Raw genomic sequence first — 21,183 nt, forward strand, 5'->3', positions numbered from 1 at the left:
TTTAGATATTCTACCGGTAAACTGACATATGTATACAATAGAACTTGTATTTATTCACAGGAATTTGATTTTTTTTTTGGTTGTTGTTCAAATGTACCATTAGCTTAATTGTTATTTCTTTCTCAAAGTTGTTAACAAGATTCCTCTATAAAGAAGCAACATGGTTTACTTGCACATACATTTTTTTAAAACTAAAGTTGAGTAATGAAAATTAATATCCACAAATAACTAAATTATGGAATTTTCCTTTTTTAGCAATTTTGGTTTTCATTTTATATTGTATAATTGTTTCATTGAAACTGTGTTTTTAAAAATTGGTTCAAGTTAATGTTTTTTTTTTCTTTTTGCTAGTTAAAAATCACAATGTCTGATAGATTAACATATGTCAGCTTCCTACAGGAACCCTATGGGTCTGCCCACCTGTGATGTCATAGTAAGGAGGGGCTTTTCTTCAGCAGACTCCTCCCTCGGTATCTCCTTCATCACCATGGCAACAGCCTTATCTGCCGCCCTAGAGCCTTTTCCCTATAACAGTGAAATCAACAATGACTTGTGTCAGGAGAAATCTTTAACTTATTATTACAAGATATTCTAATGTTTAAAGAGCAATCCAACATAAATGAAGAGGTAGGCTGCTGCAAGTGAATCTTGAGGCTTTTGGCTGAGGAGAAAACACACAAAATCTGAAAAAAGATTATTTGTGAACTTTTAGTTACCTACTTTTTCACCTTTAGAGCTGACATATTTAATTTTAACATAGTATTTTATATGTATAATATGTTTTAAGGCAATTTACATGACATGAACATAATTTTTATAGTATTGATTAAAAAACCCTATGGATTGCCTTTTATGCTCATTTACAAATTGTTCCTATAACATTCTTAAATGTTTTGAATGACAGAGTCCATGTCTGAGATAGGGATTAGAATCAGTATCTGACTCCCACAGAGGGATTTTGCTGGGTGGTCCCTGGAGTCTGTCATTTTTGATTGGATTAGGCATAAAAAGAGTAAAAAGTGTTATAAAACTTCTAAAAATTCTTCAGTGGCTTAACATCACAGAAATTCACCCAGCTTGTGTATTTTGTGGAGATAGTATGACCTTGGTGAAAAAAGTCTGCAACTCTCACTGTTTTTGAGATTGAAGAATTTTAATAGAATTTTAGAAATGTCTTTTAATTGGAGAATCTCATAAATCGAGGTGTAAATAAAGGACGGTTAATAACTGAGGCACTGACATATATATATATATATCCCCACATTTTTTGTCTCCTACAAGCAGAATTTTGGACTGTAAAGGGGTATGTTGGCTTTCTATCATTTTAGTTTACCAGATTATTAAGTTTTTGTGAGTAGATATGGCATAATGGAAAAAACAAAATAAAATATCACCTTCTCAACCCAATTAGAAACATCTTATACTATGTAAAAATTAAATAATCTCTAAACATTTTAAAAACAAAACATCCATTTTCTCAGGTCTCTGGGCAAAGCCTCCCTAGAGAAAATAATTTTTTACTAAGAGCACATATTAATTATCTGTGCTGTAAATCTACTTAAAATACAAATGTAGCATATAGAGATATCATAGGCAAAGATACAAAAATGAACATATGGGGGTTTGTTATCTGAAAGATAATTAAGAACTAGGGTCAATAATAACTCCAGGGGTTGATAAATCTTGATAATTTCCATGCATCAAAAAAGGATGGAAGTGCATTATTATCTTGGGCTTGCAGGGGGCTTTTAAAGTATTTATAGGGAAGTTTTACTCTAGGAAGCAAAACTGTCTATTTTCTCAGGCATTGCTTTTCTAAAATGTAATGAGTGGCAGCTTTTATTTATGAAAGCAAAGAAAAACTTTCTCTATAGTTACTAGATTTTAACATGTGTGAATCTCTTTACAAGGCAGAAAGTTTCTTTGGTGTGTTTTGACTTAACTAGCATTACTGAATGATAATGTGTTATCTCCATGATAGAATAAAAGCTACTAGAGATTTTATTTAGCACATATAACAGTAGTAATTTCCATACGTGTTCTGGAAAGTTTATATGGCTACAATCCTTAGAATAACTGACTTCTGGAAAAATAAAGAAAAACAAGATTTACTGCATAACAAATTGGGATGCATAATGATCCCAGGTTTTTTCTTTATGAAGCAATGTGAACTTCCTAAAACAGAGATGCATACAATTCTGAATTCTGGGAAAATATTTATTATGGCACTATTAAACTATATAACATTTTTTCCAAATATAAACCTTATTTGGATGAAACATTACGTACTATAAAGTGATATAGCTTTAAAAGACTAAATATAGTTTAACAAATATATTTAAAGCTTATTTTTTTAAAAGAGCAAAATCATTTGTGAAGAATTCTTTCCATGCTCCAAGAAGTTCCAATAATATAGCGATAAACAAAGTGGCATGCTTATTTTTAGATTCCTAATATATTTAAAAGAACAAGGTATAATTTTAAAATATTAATAATTCAGAATCTGCTCTTGGGCTAAGAAAAAGATGTCAATTGATAAGCATCTCAAAAAATTTCAGGTCAATATTCCAACGTACCATTTATTTGAAATGCTACCAATCATAAACTATATACAGATATTTTTCACATGTGCAACTATTATAACTAGAATTAGCAACGGACATGCCATTTCACTAAAACAAAAAACAAAACAAAACAAAAATTAGTCCTTTCATGCTGAACTCTAGAACAAAGCAGTGGTCAGCTAGAAAGGATGTATAATAAACACATGCGGTGCTTTTTATTTCTTGCAGAAAAACCCACCAAAGCCAGGGTCAGGTCACTTTTTTGAAGACAGTGCCACTTTTTCTTCAAGGTTACACCTACTACCTGAAAAGAGTCATGACACCCATGTTAGTGCCTGCTAGCAACTTTTTTTCTTTATACCTTTTGGCTTTTGAGTTATTACCCCACGAGCCTCACTGTTTTACGAGTGTGGTACCGTCAGAGAACAGAATGGGAAGGTCCGCCACAATGACATCTCCATGGTTCCAGACAGAATCTACAACCACTGCCAAACCAAATGAATACGCTCATATATCAAAGCAAAATTTCCCCCAGACCATATTGCCACCTCCACCTGGTATCTTCAAATCAAGCTGTGTTATTTCTGACATGTCCATTTATCTTGTGGGGGAGACACATCTAGAATTCAGAACCTGTCTGATAATGGATTTGGCAATTCAGGGAATGGTACTACTCTGCTTATCAGCAGCTCTGCAGGGCTGACAGTGATACACCCATACAAGTCTTTTCGTTTTTGAAGTCAGTGGATTATAACATTGTAAGAACTATGTATGCATAACTATCCAGACTTCAAGCTCAATTTTCTAAATATAACCACACCGAAGACTCAGTATTAGTCTATTATATGAAACAACACAGAGAGAGCAAAAATGGAATATACGCTCAAGCATATAAGTGGATTTAGATTACATTAAGCCTGTATGCTTCTGTGTAATTCTTAGCAACAACAGAAAAGAATAGCGCAATGTTACAAGTTGATCAGCACACTGGGACACCTTCCAGCAATTTATTTCAGCCTATTTCTTTTTGAATAATACTTCAAAATCACCTTTCCCCACTTCCTTATTGAATTTCTTGAGATGGTTTAGACTGGAAAACATCACCATATGGAGAAATTTCTATTTTTATTGGCAATTTGCTATAGAAAATTCTTCAGTATGTTTTCATTTCTTTTATCATTTCGTTTCCTCACCGGTGATATATATATAAAGTGACTGTTTTTCTAACAAATAATAATTCTTGAGAACAATCTTTTTGTTGACTTCTATTATAAGACCAGGCATACATGAATGAAATGCAAGCAGTATAGCAAGTGACACTGACATTTATTAAGAAAATCCAATTTTGGCTCACTTCTCTCTGTTAACATAGTATATAAACAACAGAGTACAAAGTACTGAAATCCCAGGATCTTCACAGGCTGAATACCAGGCTGTGAAGCTGCCAGACATCTTTGGATGAGGAGATATTGGCTACAGGCTGGTCACATAGGGATGAGAACTAAATTATTTGGAGAAGCTGCTATGTGCTAGGCACTCTGCTAGGTGTTTTACCCATTTTTATTTATATGATCACATGAAAGCTCTGTGGGGCACAAACTGTCTTTGCCAGGTAGATGGTGAGGTTCAGAGATGGTGTGATTTGGCCAAAAGCCTCAAAGGCAGCCACCTCCCAGGCTGTGTGCTTCCTTCTCTCCTACGTCCTCCTCACTGATTGCTATAAATGCAAGTTGTTCATATATCTTAAGAAGCAGCCACTTCTCTGTATAATCGCAGAATGTAGGTCTAAGGAAATATTTTTGAAAAATGTTTTCTTCAGTGGGCAATGGTCAGTAAGAATCAGCCGTCCATAACTTCACTCATGAGTATATTGTGAATGAAAGGTTTTTGTTTCTCTTATCCTCATGGAAAACTAACCTACAGATTTCATGTACATGCACTTCTTTTTATTCTGTAGATCTTATCAGGCATATAAGCTTTAGCATCACTTTAATTCTTATTAAATGTTAGCTCAATGCTATTAAATGCCATCTTTACTAGGATTTTCCCGATTTTAGGTACACAAAATATTTCAAGTATACAATTCCACAGTTACATGGACCGTTCATAAGCAATTTAGTTGCAAATTCTATTACTGCTACTATGAAGATTGTAGTTTAAAAATAATTTTTATTATTCTTACTGTATAAACAATAATCCAGACAGAGTGCCTTCAACAGAGATACTCAAAAGTAGAAACGGAAGAGTACATGGGTGGCTCAGTTGGTTGAGCGTCCGACTTCAGCTCAGGTCATGATCTCACGGTTTATGGGTTTGAGCCCCGCGCTGGGCTCTGGGCTGACAACTCAGAGCCTGGAGCCTGTTTTGGATTCTGTGTCTCCCTCTATCTCTGCACTCCCCCCCCCCCCCCATGCTGTGTTTCTCTCTGTCTCAATAATAATAAACATTAAAAAAAATTCTTTTAAAAAGTAGAAATGGAGAAATAGTGTTAGGAGAAAAGTAAAAGACTACAATACTAAACATCACTGCTAACCCCAAAGTATCTGATACATGAATTTAAAAAAATAGACTTTCTTTTGTTCTAAGTATAAAAATTAATACACGCTGTTGACAAAAATTAAGAAAAAGCACTAATAAAAAGATACAAATAACACTGTGACATTTTCATGCATTTCCCCAAAGTTTCATATTTACAATATTGGAGATTAAACAGTTTTTTAGGATCAATGTCTTAAGAATAGGCAAACTACCATCAACTTTACAAGTTTGAGTGTATTCAATATATTTCTTAATATATACATATATGCAAGCAAATACCTGCCATCGATATTAGTTTAGCAACATTATTTTAAATGAAATCATATCTGTTTTGCATATGCTGAAAATTATATATCTCATAAATTCTGGACCCTGGACTTAAACGCACCTGTAAGAAACTGTCTACAAAAAAGCTAATTTCTGATGGTTGTCTTGTCTCCAATGCGCAGAGTCAGGATAACCTTTTTTTTTTAACTCGGGAAGGTAAATGTCATGGTGAGTGTCATTTCCCAAAATGGGAAAATGTCAGAGCAATGCTACCCAGTATCCTCTGAATGCTGGTGGTACCTGCCTAGCATCTTGTGTCCTTTCTCATTTTGTGTGTTCCTATAGCTTGCTTCAAACATAGGGGAGGGTTCAGACTGTGCTGGTTCCATCACAGTTACAGTTCACTCAATGCCACCTCCTCCTCCAACAGAATGTTTTATAAATTTTAAAAGTCGTACAAATAGAACTAAATCTGGGTCTACTGGTCAATCCTTCTTTCTAATCATATAGAAGAAAGCACAGATCTAGATGTAAACAATTAGGACGCATGGACAGAGATTCTTAAGTAGAGATTCATTTGTGGAATTCACAAATCATAATGATTCACTATCAGTTCAGTGATCTGTTTGTAGCTAGAAATAATGTGATTTCCCATTCCTTACTAAGCAGAGTCAAGTTGCAGTGAAGGAATTGCCTCTCTGTTTAAAATAATGAATGACACAGGACATTTAAAACGAGGACTTCCAATCAAATCTCCATATAATTCTTCTTTACTATCCTGTTTTTCTTCCACAGCATTGTTTTTCCAGATGAGAGGTGCACTCTGATCCAAGCCAGCACCTATTTAGGAACTCTAGGAATAGTCTTTCATTTCTCCTATGTAACTATTGTGCCCCTGGTGTGTGTGATGTGTTTAACAGGCACTTTCTGTTGTGCCCTTCTAGACTCTGAAGGTGGTGGGGCTATGGGGTGAGTGGGTAGGAGAATGTCATGGATAACAATCTCTATGCTCATTAACTCTAAACCTACGCCCACAAAAGTCATCAGAATTCTGAGCCCCCCACATGCACATTCATTCTCCTTGGCCTGAGTGATTGGTATAGAGGGATATTATGACTTTCATGGGGCCCTAGCACTTTTGCCTTCATGGGTCCCTTCCTCTATTAAAAAAAAAAAGTCAAAAATCATCTCTTATGACTGTGTTGGTATAAAGACAAATGTAATCCAGGCTGGATTTATTACTACACATTCATTATTATAACGGTCATTTTGGGGGCTCCGATTTTAAGAGAGATTAAAACATTCTTGTGGGCCCTTTAATGGATCTTGGGCCCTATGTACTGTACTGGGTCCACAGTGCCTAATGCCTACATTGAGCCTGGGTTGTGTCTTTTTAAGAGTCAGTGTGGCATCCCAGGTCTGCTGTGCTGTCATCTCTGGGGGCTCTATTTTGGCAGTGGCTGTTGCCACCCTAATAGGCCCTTTGGCTGTGGCGGCTGCTCTCACTACTTCGTTAGGATTCAGGGAGTCTCCCCTAACAGTACTGACAAACCTTATTGGGTGCCCAATCAGTAGCTTTTATCTTATAGCTCTTAAAACACACTCAGAAAATCTGGAACATTTAGGCCGGAGGCAGAAAACACTGGCGTGTAAAATTGATGTGATTCTTAAAATGTAATCTCTCCAGTAGACAGCAAGGCTAAGCACTTCATTCTCTCCTGCCTCAGGGTGTGATCCTGACCATCCAGGAGCACTTCTGAGGAAGTTGAGTCACCCCGTGTCTCTACTTTTATTAAAAAAACAGCCCTCAATGACTGGAGTCACCAACTAGTTCCAAGGTTCTTCATTTTTTTTTTTTTTTTCAATTTCTGTTCCTCAAACAAGGAACAGACTGCCTCGTACTCCAAATTCCTGAGTTGTGCGTGAAGATTAAGCTCCTACCAGGGACCTGGTTATAATCCTTTATTTGTAAAATAGTTTTTGATTGTGTGTCATCAATAAACTGCTTTTAGTGGATGGAGATTTCTTTTGAACCATTTTGCATGATTAGGTATAAAATAGACACTCAAGTTTACTTAATAAATATTAGTATTAAATGCTGGTTTCAAATTATTTAAAATACTGAAATCACATAATATGGCCAACTTTGACCGGAAGTGAATTCTGACTTAGATAAAAAGTCTTTTTTTTTTTCTTATGTTTTCTCTTTATTTTTAGTATTAGATAAAAAGTCTTAAAGACATTTAAATAAATAAGTTTCAAGCATCTACCTAAAACTTCATGAATATTAATAAAATGTTGCCAAGTAAATATGGTTAAAATTTGCTCTGAAGGACAGATAAGACTTATTTTTAATTAACAAGATCCATTTGTCCACAATTTACCATTTGTTTGTTCTGTTGAGAAGGTTAAACATTCTTCCATCTCTCTGTCACCGTGTCCCTGAGGTTTATTTACCTTGTGTGCTTAGCAAGCTCTCTTGACAAATGGTCGAGGTAATAGCACTCAGTTCTCATTCACCTATAACCAGTGATGAATTAGTGAAGTTTACTAACAGGTTTACTCTGACTAATGTGGCTCTAAATTACTTAGCACCTATTTTATCTCAATATTGAGCTTTTCTATCATACACCAACAAGCAACTTTTTGCTACTTACAGTGATGTGGCTTAAGAAAATGGTTTTCTTTTGACCTTGTTTCACCTTATACTGAGGAAGACATAAATAATATAAATTTGATAATTAAAAATTAAATGTAGAATAAGATATAGTTTTCTTGTTTTGAATGATAAACCTAAAATTTCCTATTTAAATTAGGTTTTTATAATGTATTTATATTTGAGAGGCTTTTAATGATTATGTGAAATATGTAACCAAAAATGTAATCTTAATTAAAGGTTATCCTTGTTATTTTTAGTTGCTTGTTAAATAGCTCAGATGATTTGCAAAACAAGGTACTTTTCTGAGGTTATTTATAAGAAAAAGGAAAACAACTAAAAACACAAAGTCCTAAAGATTACTTTGTTATTATTTTCTTTTTGAAAAATGTCTCCCCTTAATATAAGTACTCGAGACTGCTTGAATCTTACTTGCACAAATGGATGGGTGTCCCAACAGTCAAGAGAAGTTATGATAACTATTCATCACCAGTGTGGGTGCTTAGACTAGCTGCTTCAACTAGTCTGAATCAATGGTGCTTTGAGCATAAGAAAGTTGAGACCTGGCCTCTTTCTTGGAAGAATGAGGAGAAGAGATCTTGAGGTCTGGTTTCTACGTGTATGCAATAGCCAAGTTGGTGCAGTATATAAGATCTCAGATTGTTGAAGGTAAGTGGGAAGGAAACTTTGGAGGAACTATGTCACAAAAATAAAATATGGTTTCTTTACCATTCCTGTCTTTTCCAGATTTTCTAAGATTGGAAAATTTTCCAAAATAAATATGATAAATAAGAATCCCTGTAGGTAAATATGTGGTCAAGACTATGAAACAGTTTTTGTGAAACTTACTTATCAATGATTAGATGCATCCCCCAACTTCTTGCCCCTACGCAGTAATATATTTATATATATACCAAGTCAAAAACAAGTCACAAGAAAGAATTTCATCTCCCTACTAAATTGGAGACCTTTAAATGTTGACAGTTGTAATCTTAGGGCAAAGAGACTGAATCCTCACATCCCTTTTATTTTTATTTTATTTTATTTTTTTTTAATATTTTATTTATTTCTAGGAGAGAGAGAGAGAGAGACAGCGTGAGCAGGGGAGGGTCAGAGAGAGAGGGAGTCACAGACTCTGAAACAGACTCCAGGCTCTGAACTGGCAGTCAGCACAGAGCCCGATGCGGGGCTCGAACCCACAAACCGCAAGATCATGACCCAAGCGAAAGTCAGATGCTTAACCGACTAAGCCATCCAGGCGCCCCACCTCACATCCCTTTTAAAATAATTGGAAAAGCCACATATTAATATATTGTTACCAAATTATTGACCTTGAGACAGCAAATTTATCCAGATGTCACAAGGTAGAATTATACTGCATCTGTTTTCATCCTAGAGGAGGGATATTAGCTAGTGAAGTGGAATTTGTCCCCTTTACTAATGTTTCAGGTATATTCTATTACTAATTTTTAACAAGAGTTGAGGACTTGGAGCCTGAGCACCCAGTAGCCTTCTTTGTGGATTTCCTCATTTTTGGCAGGTGCAAGTGTTTTTACCAGCATGTTCCCCAGTCACCAAATGCCCCAATTTTGTTGACATAACTTAAGAAAATTAAATTAAGAAACTAGTCCAATTCTAGCCAAGAAAGTCTCAGCTAAGGTATTCCATCTGTCCGACTTCCCTGAAACAGCTCTAAGAGAAAAGCTGAGCCTTTGGGAATTCCTATTCTAAAATTCTGGATCAAACTCTGGCATCTCTGCTTACCTAGGCAATCCTCTGGGAGTCATTGGTAATGTGTGGTTTGACTCCTCCCTAATGCCTCCCTGGCCCTTGAAAGGGAATGAATAATCTCTCTCACCTTGTGGATAAGAGTTAGGGAAAGAACGGAGAGACCTTGGAGCTGTGGACTCTAGTGAGTATGCGGCCAGGTGTGGTTGAAACAATTACCAGTTAATTGACCCCATGCAGCCTCCATGGTCAGTGGAAGAGAAAGAGTGATGGCCATGTGGTATGTTGGCACCAATACTGGGACTGAAGTCAGAAGACAGGAGTTTTAATCCCAGTTCTGCCTTTTATTCATTATTCTCTCTAAACCTTCATTTTACTTTCTGAAAATAAGATAGAAGCACTATCTATCTACTTTATAACTTTGTGAGAATAAATAAGACTGTCTATGAAAGCACTTGCACAATGTCTGTTACATGGTAGGTATTCAATAAATATTAATCAACTATGAACTGTTATTGCTGAGCTAATGGGCTCCATTGTCTAATTGTCCTTATGAGATGGGTGGCAAAAGATGCAATATTATGTTTGTGAGATTCATCCATGGAGTAAGTGTTAATGAATTCTCACCACTGCGTGGTATTCCATCATCTGAATATACCACAATTCATCCATTCAACCATTGATGAACATTTGGGTTGCTTCTGGTTTTTGGCTAATGTAGAAAACACTGTAATGAATTTAAGTTTGGAAGCCACAGAGAACATAAGAGGACCAAACAACTGAAAAATAGAGGTCTAAAGAGTAAACAGATGTCCATAGCAGCAACAGAGATAGAGAATAGTCACAGTATGTGTAAGAGGTCTTATCCATGAGCAAACAAAGTCTGAATCTCTGCAGCCAATAATCAAAGATCAGGGTTGGGATGACCTAAACCTTTTTAGGACTAATAAGGCACAGAAATCAAGGATCAGAAAGCAAGACTGGGACATTGAATCTAGCAACCAGTAGATAATGACAAACCTGTTTCTAATGAGCTGGGATTAATAAGTGTTATGGGGTGAGTTATGTCCTCCCACAAACTCATATGTTGAAGGCCTATCTCCTAGTACCTCAGATGTGACTATATTTAGAGATATGGTTTTAAAATGAGGTATTAGTGTGGGCTCTAATCCAATATGAGTGGTATTCTTTTAAGAAGAGGAAAACAGGACACAAAAGAAAGACCATGTGAAGACAGAGAGAAGACAGCCATCTAGAAGCCAAGGAGAGGGGGCGCTTGGGTGGCTCAGTCAGTTAAGTATCTGACTTCAGCTCAGGTCATGATCTCCCAGTTCATGGGTTTGAGCCTTGCATCGGGTTCTGTGTAGGCAGCTCAGAGCTTGGAGCCTGTTTCAGATTCTGTGTCTCCCTCCCTCTCTGCCCCTCCTCTGCTCATGCTCTGTCTCTCTCTGCTTCAAAAATAAATAAAAACTATAAAAAAATTTAGAAGCCAAGGAGAGAGGCTTCAGATGAAGCCAACTCTGCCAACACCGTGATCTTACACTCCTGGCCTCCAGAACTGTGAGAAAATAGATTTTTATTGGTTAAGCTATGCAGCCTGTGGTACCTGTTATGGAAACCCTAGTAAACTAATAGAGTAAGTAAACAACTACTGATGAAAGATTACAAAGTGGTCTTCCTTTGGTACCTCAGTAGACTGTTTAGAAATATCCAAAGACAATCAGTATGTAATGGGGTTATTTTTAAGCCTTCTCAGCTAATTCCTTTTGTTACTTCTAATCTGCTCAAAGGGACTTCTAGATACTGCAAACTAGACATTCTGAACGCAGGTGGCCACAATTGGCCACTATGGTAGTGTCCTGTCGGGGACTATGACCTACTTGTCAGGGAGAATCGCCTAAAAGAAATTCAGATGAAGACCGTGCCCGGAGTGGTCAGCCTGTGCCAGCAGGAGCTGTGTTTCTCAAACTGAACTGAGGTTTCTGCCACATGACCTCAAATTACAGTTTGGAGCATCTTGAAAAGAATTTTCTTGTGAAAAAACATTTCACTTTTAATTTCAAAATCTGACTTGTCCAAGAAAGTTATTTATTTCCAACCAGAAGTTTATTAAATTATATACATCTTAGAGACTTAAATTAGTTAATATGTACATCAGTTAAAATAATTGATATGTACATAAACATAGAACAATTGAAAAAAATAGAATAATTGGGAAGTAATCCTGTGTAACAGGTAGTTTTTCTTTTATTTTTCATAAGTTCTTGTTAATATCTCTACAGTTTATTTTGTGGCAGAGTTTGTGGCTTGTGTCTGGCCATCAGATAGATATAGCCTGGACTGTTCTGTATGAAGACATCAGCTTGTGACTTAAAAAGATCAGGATTTCTGGAGTGCCTGAATGTTTTTAACGAAGCCAGTTTTCCTCTTTCTACTCACCATAAATCTGTAACTCACATTTCTATTATTATGCAGGTAATGTAACAGTTCATTTTACTCTTCTGTCGAACTTCCTGGCTAAAATCACAGTCCTGGTTAATTCCAAATGTAGGACACTTTTATAAATATCAATAGATGAATGAAATTTGCTCTTGAAGTTATCATTTAAGGGCCTATTAAAAAGAAAAAAACAATTCTCAACGGTCTCCCCTACCTTGGTATTGACACCCATGAACACGAAAGGCTGTGTTAAGAGGACAACCAGGTGGACCATTCAGCTAGTCAGTATTCTTGTGGCTTTGAAGGCAGTGTCTGTATTGTGTCTAGACCCATGTCCTACTCTCTATATTACATGTTGCCTTTTTTGGAGGTTCTCCTTCAAATGACAAACCAGAAAGGGAAGGAAATGGTTCAATCTTCTATCTTTCCTTTGGTATTATTCCATTTGCTTATCTATCATCTCCAAGCTGCCAAAGGATACTTTAACCTAGTGGTGTGTGGCAACATGGCTTTATATACATGTGGTTACTGAGGCTAATTAGTTGGGGTCTGTGTTCACAGAGCATGGGACATGAAGTTGGAAACCCAGGGTTTAACACTCAGAAACCACACTCTCTATTCTTATGTGACCTAAGGCAGAGAACTTTGTTTTCTCTAGGTTAAGAGTGGGAATGGTTCTAAAAACTGCTTCACTGACTCTGCAGGGTTTTTGTGACAATCAAATAGGTGATATGTAAAAGTGAGCATTCAGTCGGTTCTAACAATTCTATAAATCAGCCAAATCCCATTTGTTAAGTAAATTATTTTCCATATGTATTTGAGAGTCTATAGTATCTGAAAGAACTATTTATTATTTTGAAAGAGTAATTTGATCATGCCACTCTATAATGAGATGAAAAAGTTTAATGAACCTGCCCTAATAATAGAAATCCAAAGCAAGTCTAGATCTGGCCAATTCAAGCAACAACTGCAAAACTCCAAGATACCATTAAATTGCTAATGAATTCAGAGTGTTTTATGTGCTCTAGGATTGACAAATATAGAGCCATATTAGGAAATGTATTCAACCAAAGTTATATAATCACAATAACAAAGATGACTTTCAACTTTCAAAGTCTAAGAAAGGATTCAGTGTAGAGAACTTGAGATTACTGAAATGTTTCAAGCAATTTTAAAAGTATATATTTCTACTAATTAGTTCATTGGTTTGTCTGATGAATTATAAATAGGCACGATATTCATATCTTGTTTCTAATTCTGAAGAACTAGAACAGTTTGGTGGACCATTTAGTTCATGGAAGTATTGGGTCATTTTTACATTCTGCTTCAGGCAGACTGTGTGTCTCCTATACTGGAAATATGTTCATAATCTGTGTCCCAAGTCACTATAAATAGGCAGAAGAGTAATTTGACAATGTTAATTTTAAGCTGCCAATGAAGTTTTTCTGAATCTCCTAAAAATAGATTCTCTGCTATCCTCTACATTTTCTTCCTCCAAACTCCAAGATATATATCAAAATAGATTAAATTAACATTTAAAAGATTTGGCCTAAACTCATTTCATCCTGCTAAATAATGCATCATGGTCTTTCAGGTTCAAAGATAAAAAAGCAATTACATGGTACAGATATTTCATTAGACTGATTGAAATTAACACTAACTGAAGGTTGATGTTATATGTACAGAAAAAAGTTAATTACCTAACATGAAGATCCTAGTTCCCCTATCAATATATGCCAAATTTTATAAAGCTTTTAAAAAGTTCCCAGAAAGTGTAAGACGTCTTAGATTCTCTACCTAAGCTCTTCCTTTTATGAAAATGTTTTATTTATTCATTTTGAGGGGGCAGGGCATGAGTGGAGGAGGGACAGAGAGAGGGAGAGAGAGAATCCCAAGCAGGCTCTGCACTGACAGAGGCAGGGCTTGAACCCACAAACTGTGACATCATGACCTGAGGTGAAATCAGGAGTTGGATGCTTAACCAACTCAGCCACCCAGGGGTTGCTCTACTTAAACTATTCCTATAAACACCGAATTGAGGAAAGCTCCAAATGGTTTAAACACCTACCCAAATCAATTGGTCCGAACGTTTACAGCTACTCCTCCTTTCCCCCTCAACATTAATAATACCACAGTATCTCCTTCTAGCCAATTAATCTGTTCAGGCACAGTAAAACAAAACCAATTAACCAGCATTCTCAATTAATTTTGCCAGAAAATTTAATGTTTTCAGAATAAAAATTAACTTATAAGCAAATAAGCTCATTTGAAAGACTCTGAAGATTCCAAGTTATGTCCCACAGTCAGTCTATATTCTGCCCATCTCTGACACGTGGGGACTATTTGGTCAGGAAAGATGCACCAGAGTAATAGCCCTGAGGCCTGTAATATCCCCATTCTTCAGAGAAAGATTTTGGTATAGTATATCGTACTTAGTGATGTAGAAAGAAGCAGGAATACATTTTAGAAACATTTGCCACTTAAAAAAATTTTCTTTCTCCTTTAGTCAATCTTGATGTGATGAAAAATTTCAATTAATTATGACACTCAAAGGCTGTGAGTGTTTTGGTTAATTGAAATTTTATGGTATTTCACCAGATTAAAAACACAAAGACTTCTTTTTAATTTCTTATAGTTAAACACAGTTTTTCCTTAAATGTTACCATCAAGATCAGTTATTTTATTTATTTATTTTTTAAATGTTTATTTTTATTTTTGAGAGAAAGAGAGCACAAGCAGGGGAGGAGAGAGAGAGAGAGAGACAGAAAGATACACAGAGAGGGAGGATCTAAAGTGGGCTCTGTGCTGACAGCAGACAGCCTGATGTGGGGCCCGGGCTCACAAACTGTGAGATCATGACCTGAGCCAAAGTCAGATGCTCAACCAACTGAGCCACCCAGGTGCCCTAAGAAGATCAATTATTTTAAAGGTCTACTTCCTGTTTTTCCCCTTAGTCCATTACAGATCATGGTTACTTTTATGTATAACACATATATATTCCGTCATACTTAAATGTATGTATTGTATATCTATCCATTTTATACCTATGTCCATATGCAAATCATGGCCAATTTAATGTGACAGTGTAAAAACTTGAGATTCATTTACTAGTGTTATTTCCATTTACAATAAGTTTTGTATAGGCCTCATTGCAAATATGCTTTAAGAGATTTTAAATTTCAGTAAAAATATAATGTACTCTATTGTAGAACTTTCCATGTTAAAGTCATCAAGATTTAGAAATTCCAGAAATATGTTTTTTCTGCCTGACCTTTCCAACAACTTAAAAAACAGTTATTTTAGTAGGCTTGGAGTCACTCTGACCTTTTCTTTGAAAAGGAAAAATGAGTTGTTTGCATTTTTCCCCTCATTAAAAAAAATGCTTGTTGTCTTAGAGAAGACTTAATTGGAAATAGGAATGTATTTCTTGTCTTTGCATATTTTAATATCACAGTGATTTCAGGTACAGCAGTGACACAAACTACGACCCTGTAAAAGAAAGTGACTGACAGTTTTTATAAGAATTTAACTTGGACTCATCCATTATGGAGCTCATTGTCCATTTAAGTCTCTCTTAATTAGTACTGTAGAATTTTACTCATCTGTTTTCAGTTTAAATTCTGTGAGGTCTATAGTTTTATTTCAAAATCATATAGTACCATATTAATATTCTTATCTCTTTCCTCTTCTCCAAAATGAACAATGAAATTAGGTACTTCAGGACCCTAGGATCTTTTATGAATAATATTTCTCTCCATGTGATAGCAAGGGTTTACAAAGATATACAAACTGGATTTTGCCTTTGATTAACCTGGCTTTCAGAAATTTGATGTCTCATTAAGTGCACACATGGCTTTTCAAAAGTCAGTCTCCCTTAGGGCATCAAACTTCCACAGAGGACAGTCCAAACAAGTAGGAGTTGCCTGGCATCAAAGAATATTCTTGAGGGAAGGGGCGCTTTGTGCCTGTATCTCTACCTACATCTGCAGGACCCTTTTCCATCACTTCTGTCCTGTAGTGCCTCACTTGCTAGCTTTTCTGCACCACTCACTATGCTAGCTAAGACTGTCTGGTCTCTGCAGAAACTGTTCCCTTCATTTGGAATTCCCATCTCCTTATCTCTTCCTGTTGAATTCTATGTATTCTTCCAGATCCAGCTCAATCACCATTCTTTGTTAAAGTCTAGACTGTGATCTCTTTGAAGTTGGAAGCTGAGTGTCATATTCTGTTTTGTGTTCCCACAAGCACAGTGCCTTGTGAGTATAGGGGTGTTAAGTGAAAAGCTTGTTGAATGAATGAAGGCATGAATGGATGAATAGATGATAGGTAGTCCTGCCTACCTAAGACTTCTTGAGGTTTCTTCCAAACCACCTTCTCCCCAAACCCTTCCACCAACATCCCAGGCAGACTAGGAATGGCTCCCGGCTAAGAACTTAATGGAGTTCTTAGCAGTAATAATTTAAAACCTTTTGAGCTTATTTTAGTAGCCAGGGGAAAGGCTATTATGAGTTTATGGCTCATCCATGGGCTTTTCATATTTTCTGCAAAGCCATTTGTGGGGGTGGTGGAAATAACACTTACTTTGGATTAAAATATAGTAGCAATTTGGAAGAGGGAGAAAGGAGAGAAAGAAAGAAGATTGGCTTTAAAAAATTGCATAATAAGGGGCATCTGGCTGGCTTAGTTTGAAGAGCCTGTGACTATTGATCTTGAGGTCATGAGCTGGGTCCCCACATTGGGTGTAGAGATTGCTAAAAAAATAATAAAATAAAAAAACCTGCATAATTGAAACAAATTTTTGATGGTAAGTTAGTCCTCTCTTCAACCTCCCTCCCCTTCCAGTTAGATCCCCAAACCTTCAGGGATATCTGTTTGGAGATACAAACACCTTCTGTAAGATGTAGCCTTTTGCTCTTAATTGAGGAATAGAGCCAAATTCCACATCCAAATTGACAAGTTGTGGAAGAAGGAGAGAAAACAGAGAAGTGACTGTATGTTTTGTTCGGTGATGTATCTGAGGAACCTGAAGAGTAACTGACATGGAATGGGTGCTTCAATATTTGTTGAGTGAATTTTAAAAACCCACAAATCTAACACTGATAAAACAGAAGCAGGAGCTTAGAGCCAGAGAATTTAGCAACCCCCAAATTTGCAGAAGTCTTGTGAAATGGTGTTGGGATGGAGAAGTGCTGAATTTCACAGTGCATAAGAGCCTTGAGTCAATCTTCTCTTGATCTTGAGATTTAGGGAGACCCAGCTGACACAGAGGTTAAATAAAACACAAGAGATGAAACTGTAACTTGAATCAAAGATGTCTTAAGGAAGGACTGGTACATGTTCAGTGATTTTGAAACCAACACGAATTAATATAGTGCTGAGAGATTTGTGGAGAAGTCACTGAATTTTGGAAGATTATTGGAAAAAGTTGAAAATTGCAGTGATGTATTATGTGGAAATCTAGGGGTTATGTGTTCTGCCTGGAGGAAGGCAAGAGAGCATTTTCTGACTTTCTGAGTTAAACAATTTCCTGAGCAATGTGAGACTGAAGGGGGCACAGGGACAGTGTTATAGAGCCACCCCTGAAGAAGATGGTTCTGTGCATTTGATGTACTCTTCATTTTAAAGCCGCTAAGAATAAAACAGTTCTTTACTTGGCATATAACAATGAACACAGCAATTTCTATCTCTGAGGAAATTACTCAGAACTGTAAACTTATCTGAAGAGTGTCATGGTCCAAAGAAGAAATGAACATCGGAGCATCTAGCTAATAAAAATAACACCAAAATGGTACTAAGCCAGCTACAAAGTTTCCAAGTGAATTGTCACGAACACTTCTTGAAGTGGATATGATTATATCCTCATTTTACAAAAAAGGTACTTGAAGCTCAGAGAGAATAACTTGCCCAAATACAGGTATCTAGTAATAGCAGTAGTAGTAATGAGCAGTAATTACTTACCGAGCATCTAAAATGTACCAGGTATTGTGCTGAATACTGTACATATATTTCAACAGCACCGAGGTCACAACAACTCCTCAGGGTGCATACTTTTTTTTTTTTTAATAACCATTTATAGGTGAAGAAACTGAGTCAGAGAGAGTCAGTGGGAGAACTAGTTAGTGTCAGAGCTGGGAAAAAAGTCTGGAATCTGTTTTTCTGACTGCTGTGTTTAATTCTCTACTAGAAAGCCATGATTAGAAGTCAAGCCTGTCTGTCATGGGAGTCCACACTGTGAGCCATGCCTTTCTACTACCACCATGTTCTACTCAGTGATATTTCAGAATTTCTATTGCAGTTTATGTCTTCCTCAGATAAAAACACTGGATACCAAGTAGCCATGTGTGGATAAGTTCCTGTTGTTTCATATACATAGGTCACGTAGCTGGAGGGTGTGGTCAGAGCCAAGATTTGGGCACAGACATATTCAACCCCAAGTGCATGCTCTTTCATTTGTACTGCGCTAGGTGCCTTTTGTGAAAAGCCCTGAAGACACCATGGCAAACCAGCTTTTTCAGTGTCATTGAAGTGGATAGTTACTGAGCTTCTTTTCTACCTCTCTCTGGACAGAGAGGCAGAAAGTCTAAGTTTAAATGCCAGCACTCCCACTTATAAGGATGCAAATTTGGGTAAAGTGGCCTTTCTGAGCTTTTCCGTTCTCAGAATGGGAATAATTATAACAACTTTACAGAGCTGTGTGAAATGATTCAGTAAAGGGAGTGAACGCTGTAGGCACTTGATAGGCAGTAGTTTCTTCTCTCTTCTTTCCTTGCTCCTTTTTCTCTCATCTCTTTCTTCTCCTGGACAAGGCAAAAGTTATCACCATTTTTAAATGCATAAGCACTGTGCCAACTAGTGTATATTTGTGTGTACTGAGGAGACTTATCCACAGACAGTAGAGAAGAAAAGGGGTCCTATGGAATGAAAACATTTGAGAATTTTTTCAGGGACTTCAACTTCAAGCCCTACTGAATTCTCTAATGTACTTTATATTTCAGGCCAGCTCAAGGCCAGTTGTGGATTTGGAAGCACATTCCACACATCAAGTATCATCTCATTCTATGTGCTCACGGCTTCACATCTATAAATCCTGGATTGTCTTTTGTGTACACCACAGTTACCAGCACAAAAAGACAGGCAAGGTCAGGGAAGTAACAAGACACTCTGCCGAATTCTTTATGTCAGAAATCAAATAGAATCCTTAAAACACTCCAGCAAAGTAGGTCCCCATACTTCCTTTCATAATGCTGAGGGTTAAGGTGGCAGTTGTAGGATTTAATCTAGGTTGTTTAACTCTGAAGCTGAAGATCTTCCCACGACTATAGCAGGCTGCTTTCCTTTAGGTACTGTATAAAGCACCAACTAACTGGAGATAGTTTTTAGGCTTGTGAAAAGCTTTCCAGCCAGAACTACTTCTTGTTTCCTATTTTGGTGAATGATTATGGGAATCTTTCACAGGCACCTTAAGTCACATTTGACTGAACTCGGGCTCCATGCTCTCACATGTAGAAGTTACAGGGTCAGCATTTAGGAAAATGTTTCTTTCCTCTTGAGTAATTTGTCTGCGAACAGAATAAGCTACCACTAGGTGAGTAGTGGCTGTGCCTGGAGCAGGGGGTCACAGTTGGGACATCTGTGTTCTGTGCACATCCCTGTGATGAATGAGAAGGCAAGCTTAGTGGGGGCTTTCACCCGACTCTCTTTGAAGTGAAAAAAGAAAAAAAATCAAACAACAAATAACTTTCTTAAAATAGCGAAGAGTAATTTCCTATTTAATATAGCTATATGTTGAAGTGCTTGCCTTTCTTAGCTGTCTAGAGAGAGACCTGACAAAATGTCCATCAGAGAAAAAAAAAAAAAAAAGGAACTGCTTCTCTAGGTTCCCTGCTCCAAATTTATTTCATGGAGGCAAAATACAATGGATAGGAAAAAGGGAGCCCTCAGCTTCTGATCTGGGTGGATGCTCTATAATGTCTGTCTTTTGTCTCTCCTAATCAGAACCAGCTCTTTCTCCTTCCCATGGGATCTTCTTTCTTAATCTTTTTCTTTTAGAGGGAAACTCACTTACACTCCCCCTTCCCATCTTAACCTCTTTATGTTTTAAGTTGGGTCTTTAATAAAACGAAACTGGTATTTAAGCATTCACTCCCTTAGCTTTAACAGAGAAACTGAAATGTCCATTTTTCTGAAGCAGAAGTGGTTAAACTAGAAGCATTTAAACTGAACTTATCATGGTTTTTTAAAGTTTATTCATTTATTTTGAAAGAGAGAGAGAGAGAGAGAGAGAGAGAGAGAGAGAGAGAGAGAGAGAGATTGAGAGCACACCAGAGGGAGGGGGCAGAGAGAGGGAGAGAAAGAATCCCACGCAGGCTTGGCAGCTGTCTGCGCAGAGCCCAACACAGGACTCAGCCTCACAAACTGTGAGATCAGGACCTGAACCAAAATCAAGAGTCTGAGGCTTAACAGGCTGAGCCACCCAGGTGCCCCATACTACGGTTTTAATTGGGAAAAGCGAAAGGCATTAATGGAGAACCTGTTACATGACAGGCACACAATATGTGTTAGATGTAATTTAATCCTTACAAAAATCTTACAGAATCAAGGTTTTATTCTGCCCAAGCCTAATAAAAAGAAGATAGCCTCAAAGAGGATAATTTGCCCAAGAGCACTGAGAGAGAAAATATCTATTTTCTAGACACGCCTTAATAAACTTTTCATGTTTTCACAAACATTAGTTCCCTCAGTACAGATAGGAACCACATCAGTTTTGTTTATGTGGAATCCTCATCAACTAGGAGAGTCCTTCATACTTAATAGATGCTCAAAAAGTATTTTTGAATGAACTTTTTTGCACCGTGATACATAAATGGATATATTAGCTTTCAAAATTAATAAAATAGAGAAAGAAAACACTCGAGAAAAACAATGGTAGCAATCTATAAAGCCATAAGTACTAAAAGAGATACCGTGAGTTCTATTTCTGTTTTTTCTTTT

At 36.8% G+C, this 21,183-nt stretch overlaps 1 protein-coding gene across 4 annotated transcripts in view; it reads right to left on the bottom strand.

Annotated features, from left to right (window-relative positions):
- PEX5L (peroxisomal biogenesis factor 5 like) overlaps window positions 1-21,183 on the bottom strand; it is a 227,821-nt gene that overhangs the window by 99,793 nt on the left and 106,845 nt on the right. The window contains exons 3-4 of one of the 4 annotated variants that reach the window (XM_039254337.1): window positions 2,803-2,868; window positions 421-525 (exon numbers count right to left, since the gene is read on the bottom strand). The exons of 2 other annotated variants lie outside the window; for them this stretch is intronic. In XM_039254337.1, the coding sequence (XP_039110268.1) occupies window positions 421-525; window positions 2,803-2,868 (171 nt within the window). The remainder of the gene's footprint in view (window positions 1-420; window positions 526-2,802; window positions 2,869-21,183) is intronic. One more of the 4 variants, XM_039254336.1, reaches the window with a different exon arrangement.

The sequence above is a fragment of the Hyaena hyaena genome, unplaced genomic scaffold, assembly GCF_003009895.1.
Source record: "Hyaena hyaena isolate Hyena2069 unplaced genomic scaffold, ASM300989v1 scaffold_477, whole genome shotgun sequence".
Lineage (NCBI taxonomy): Eukaryota > Metazoa > Chordata > Mammalia > Carnivora > Hyaenidae > Hyaena > Hyaena hyaena.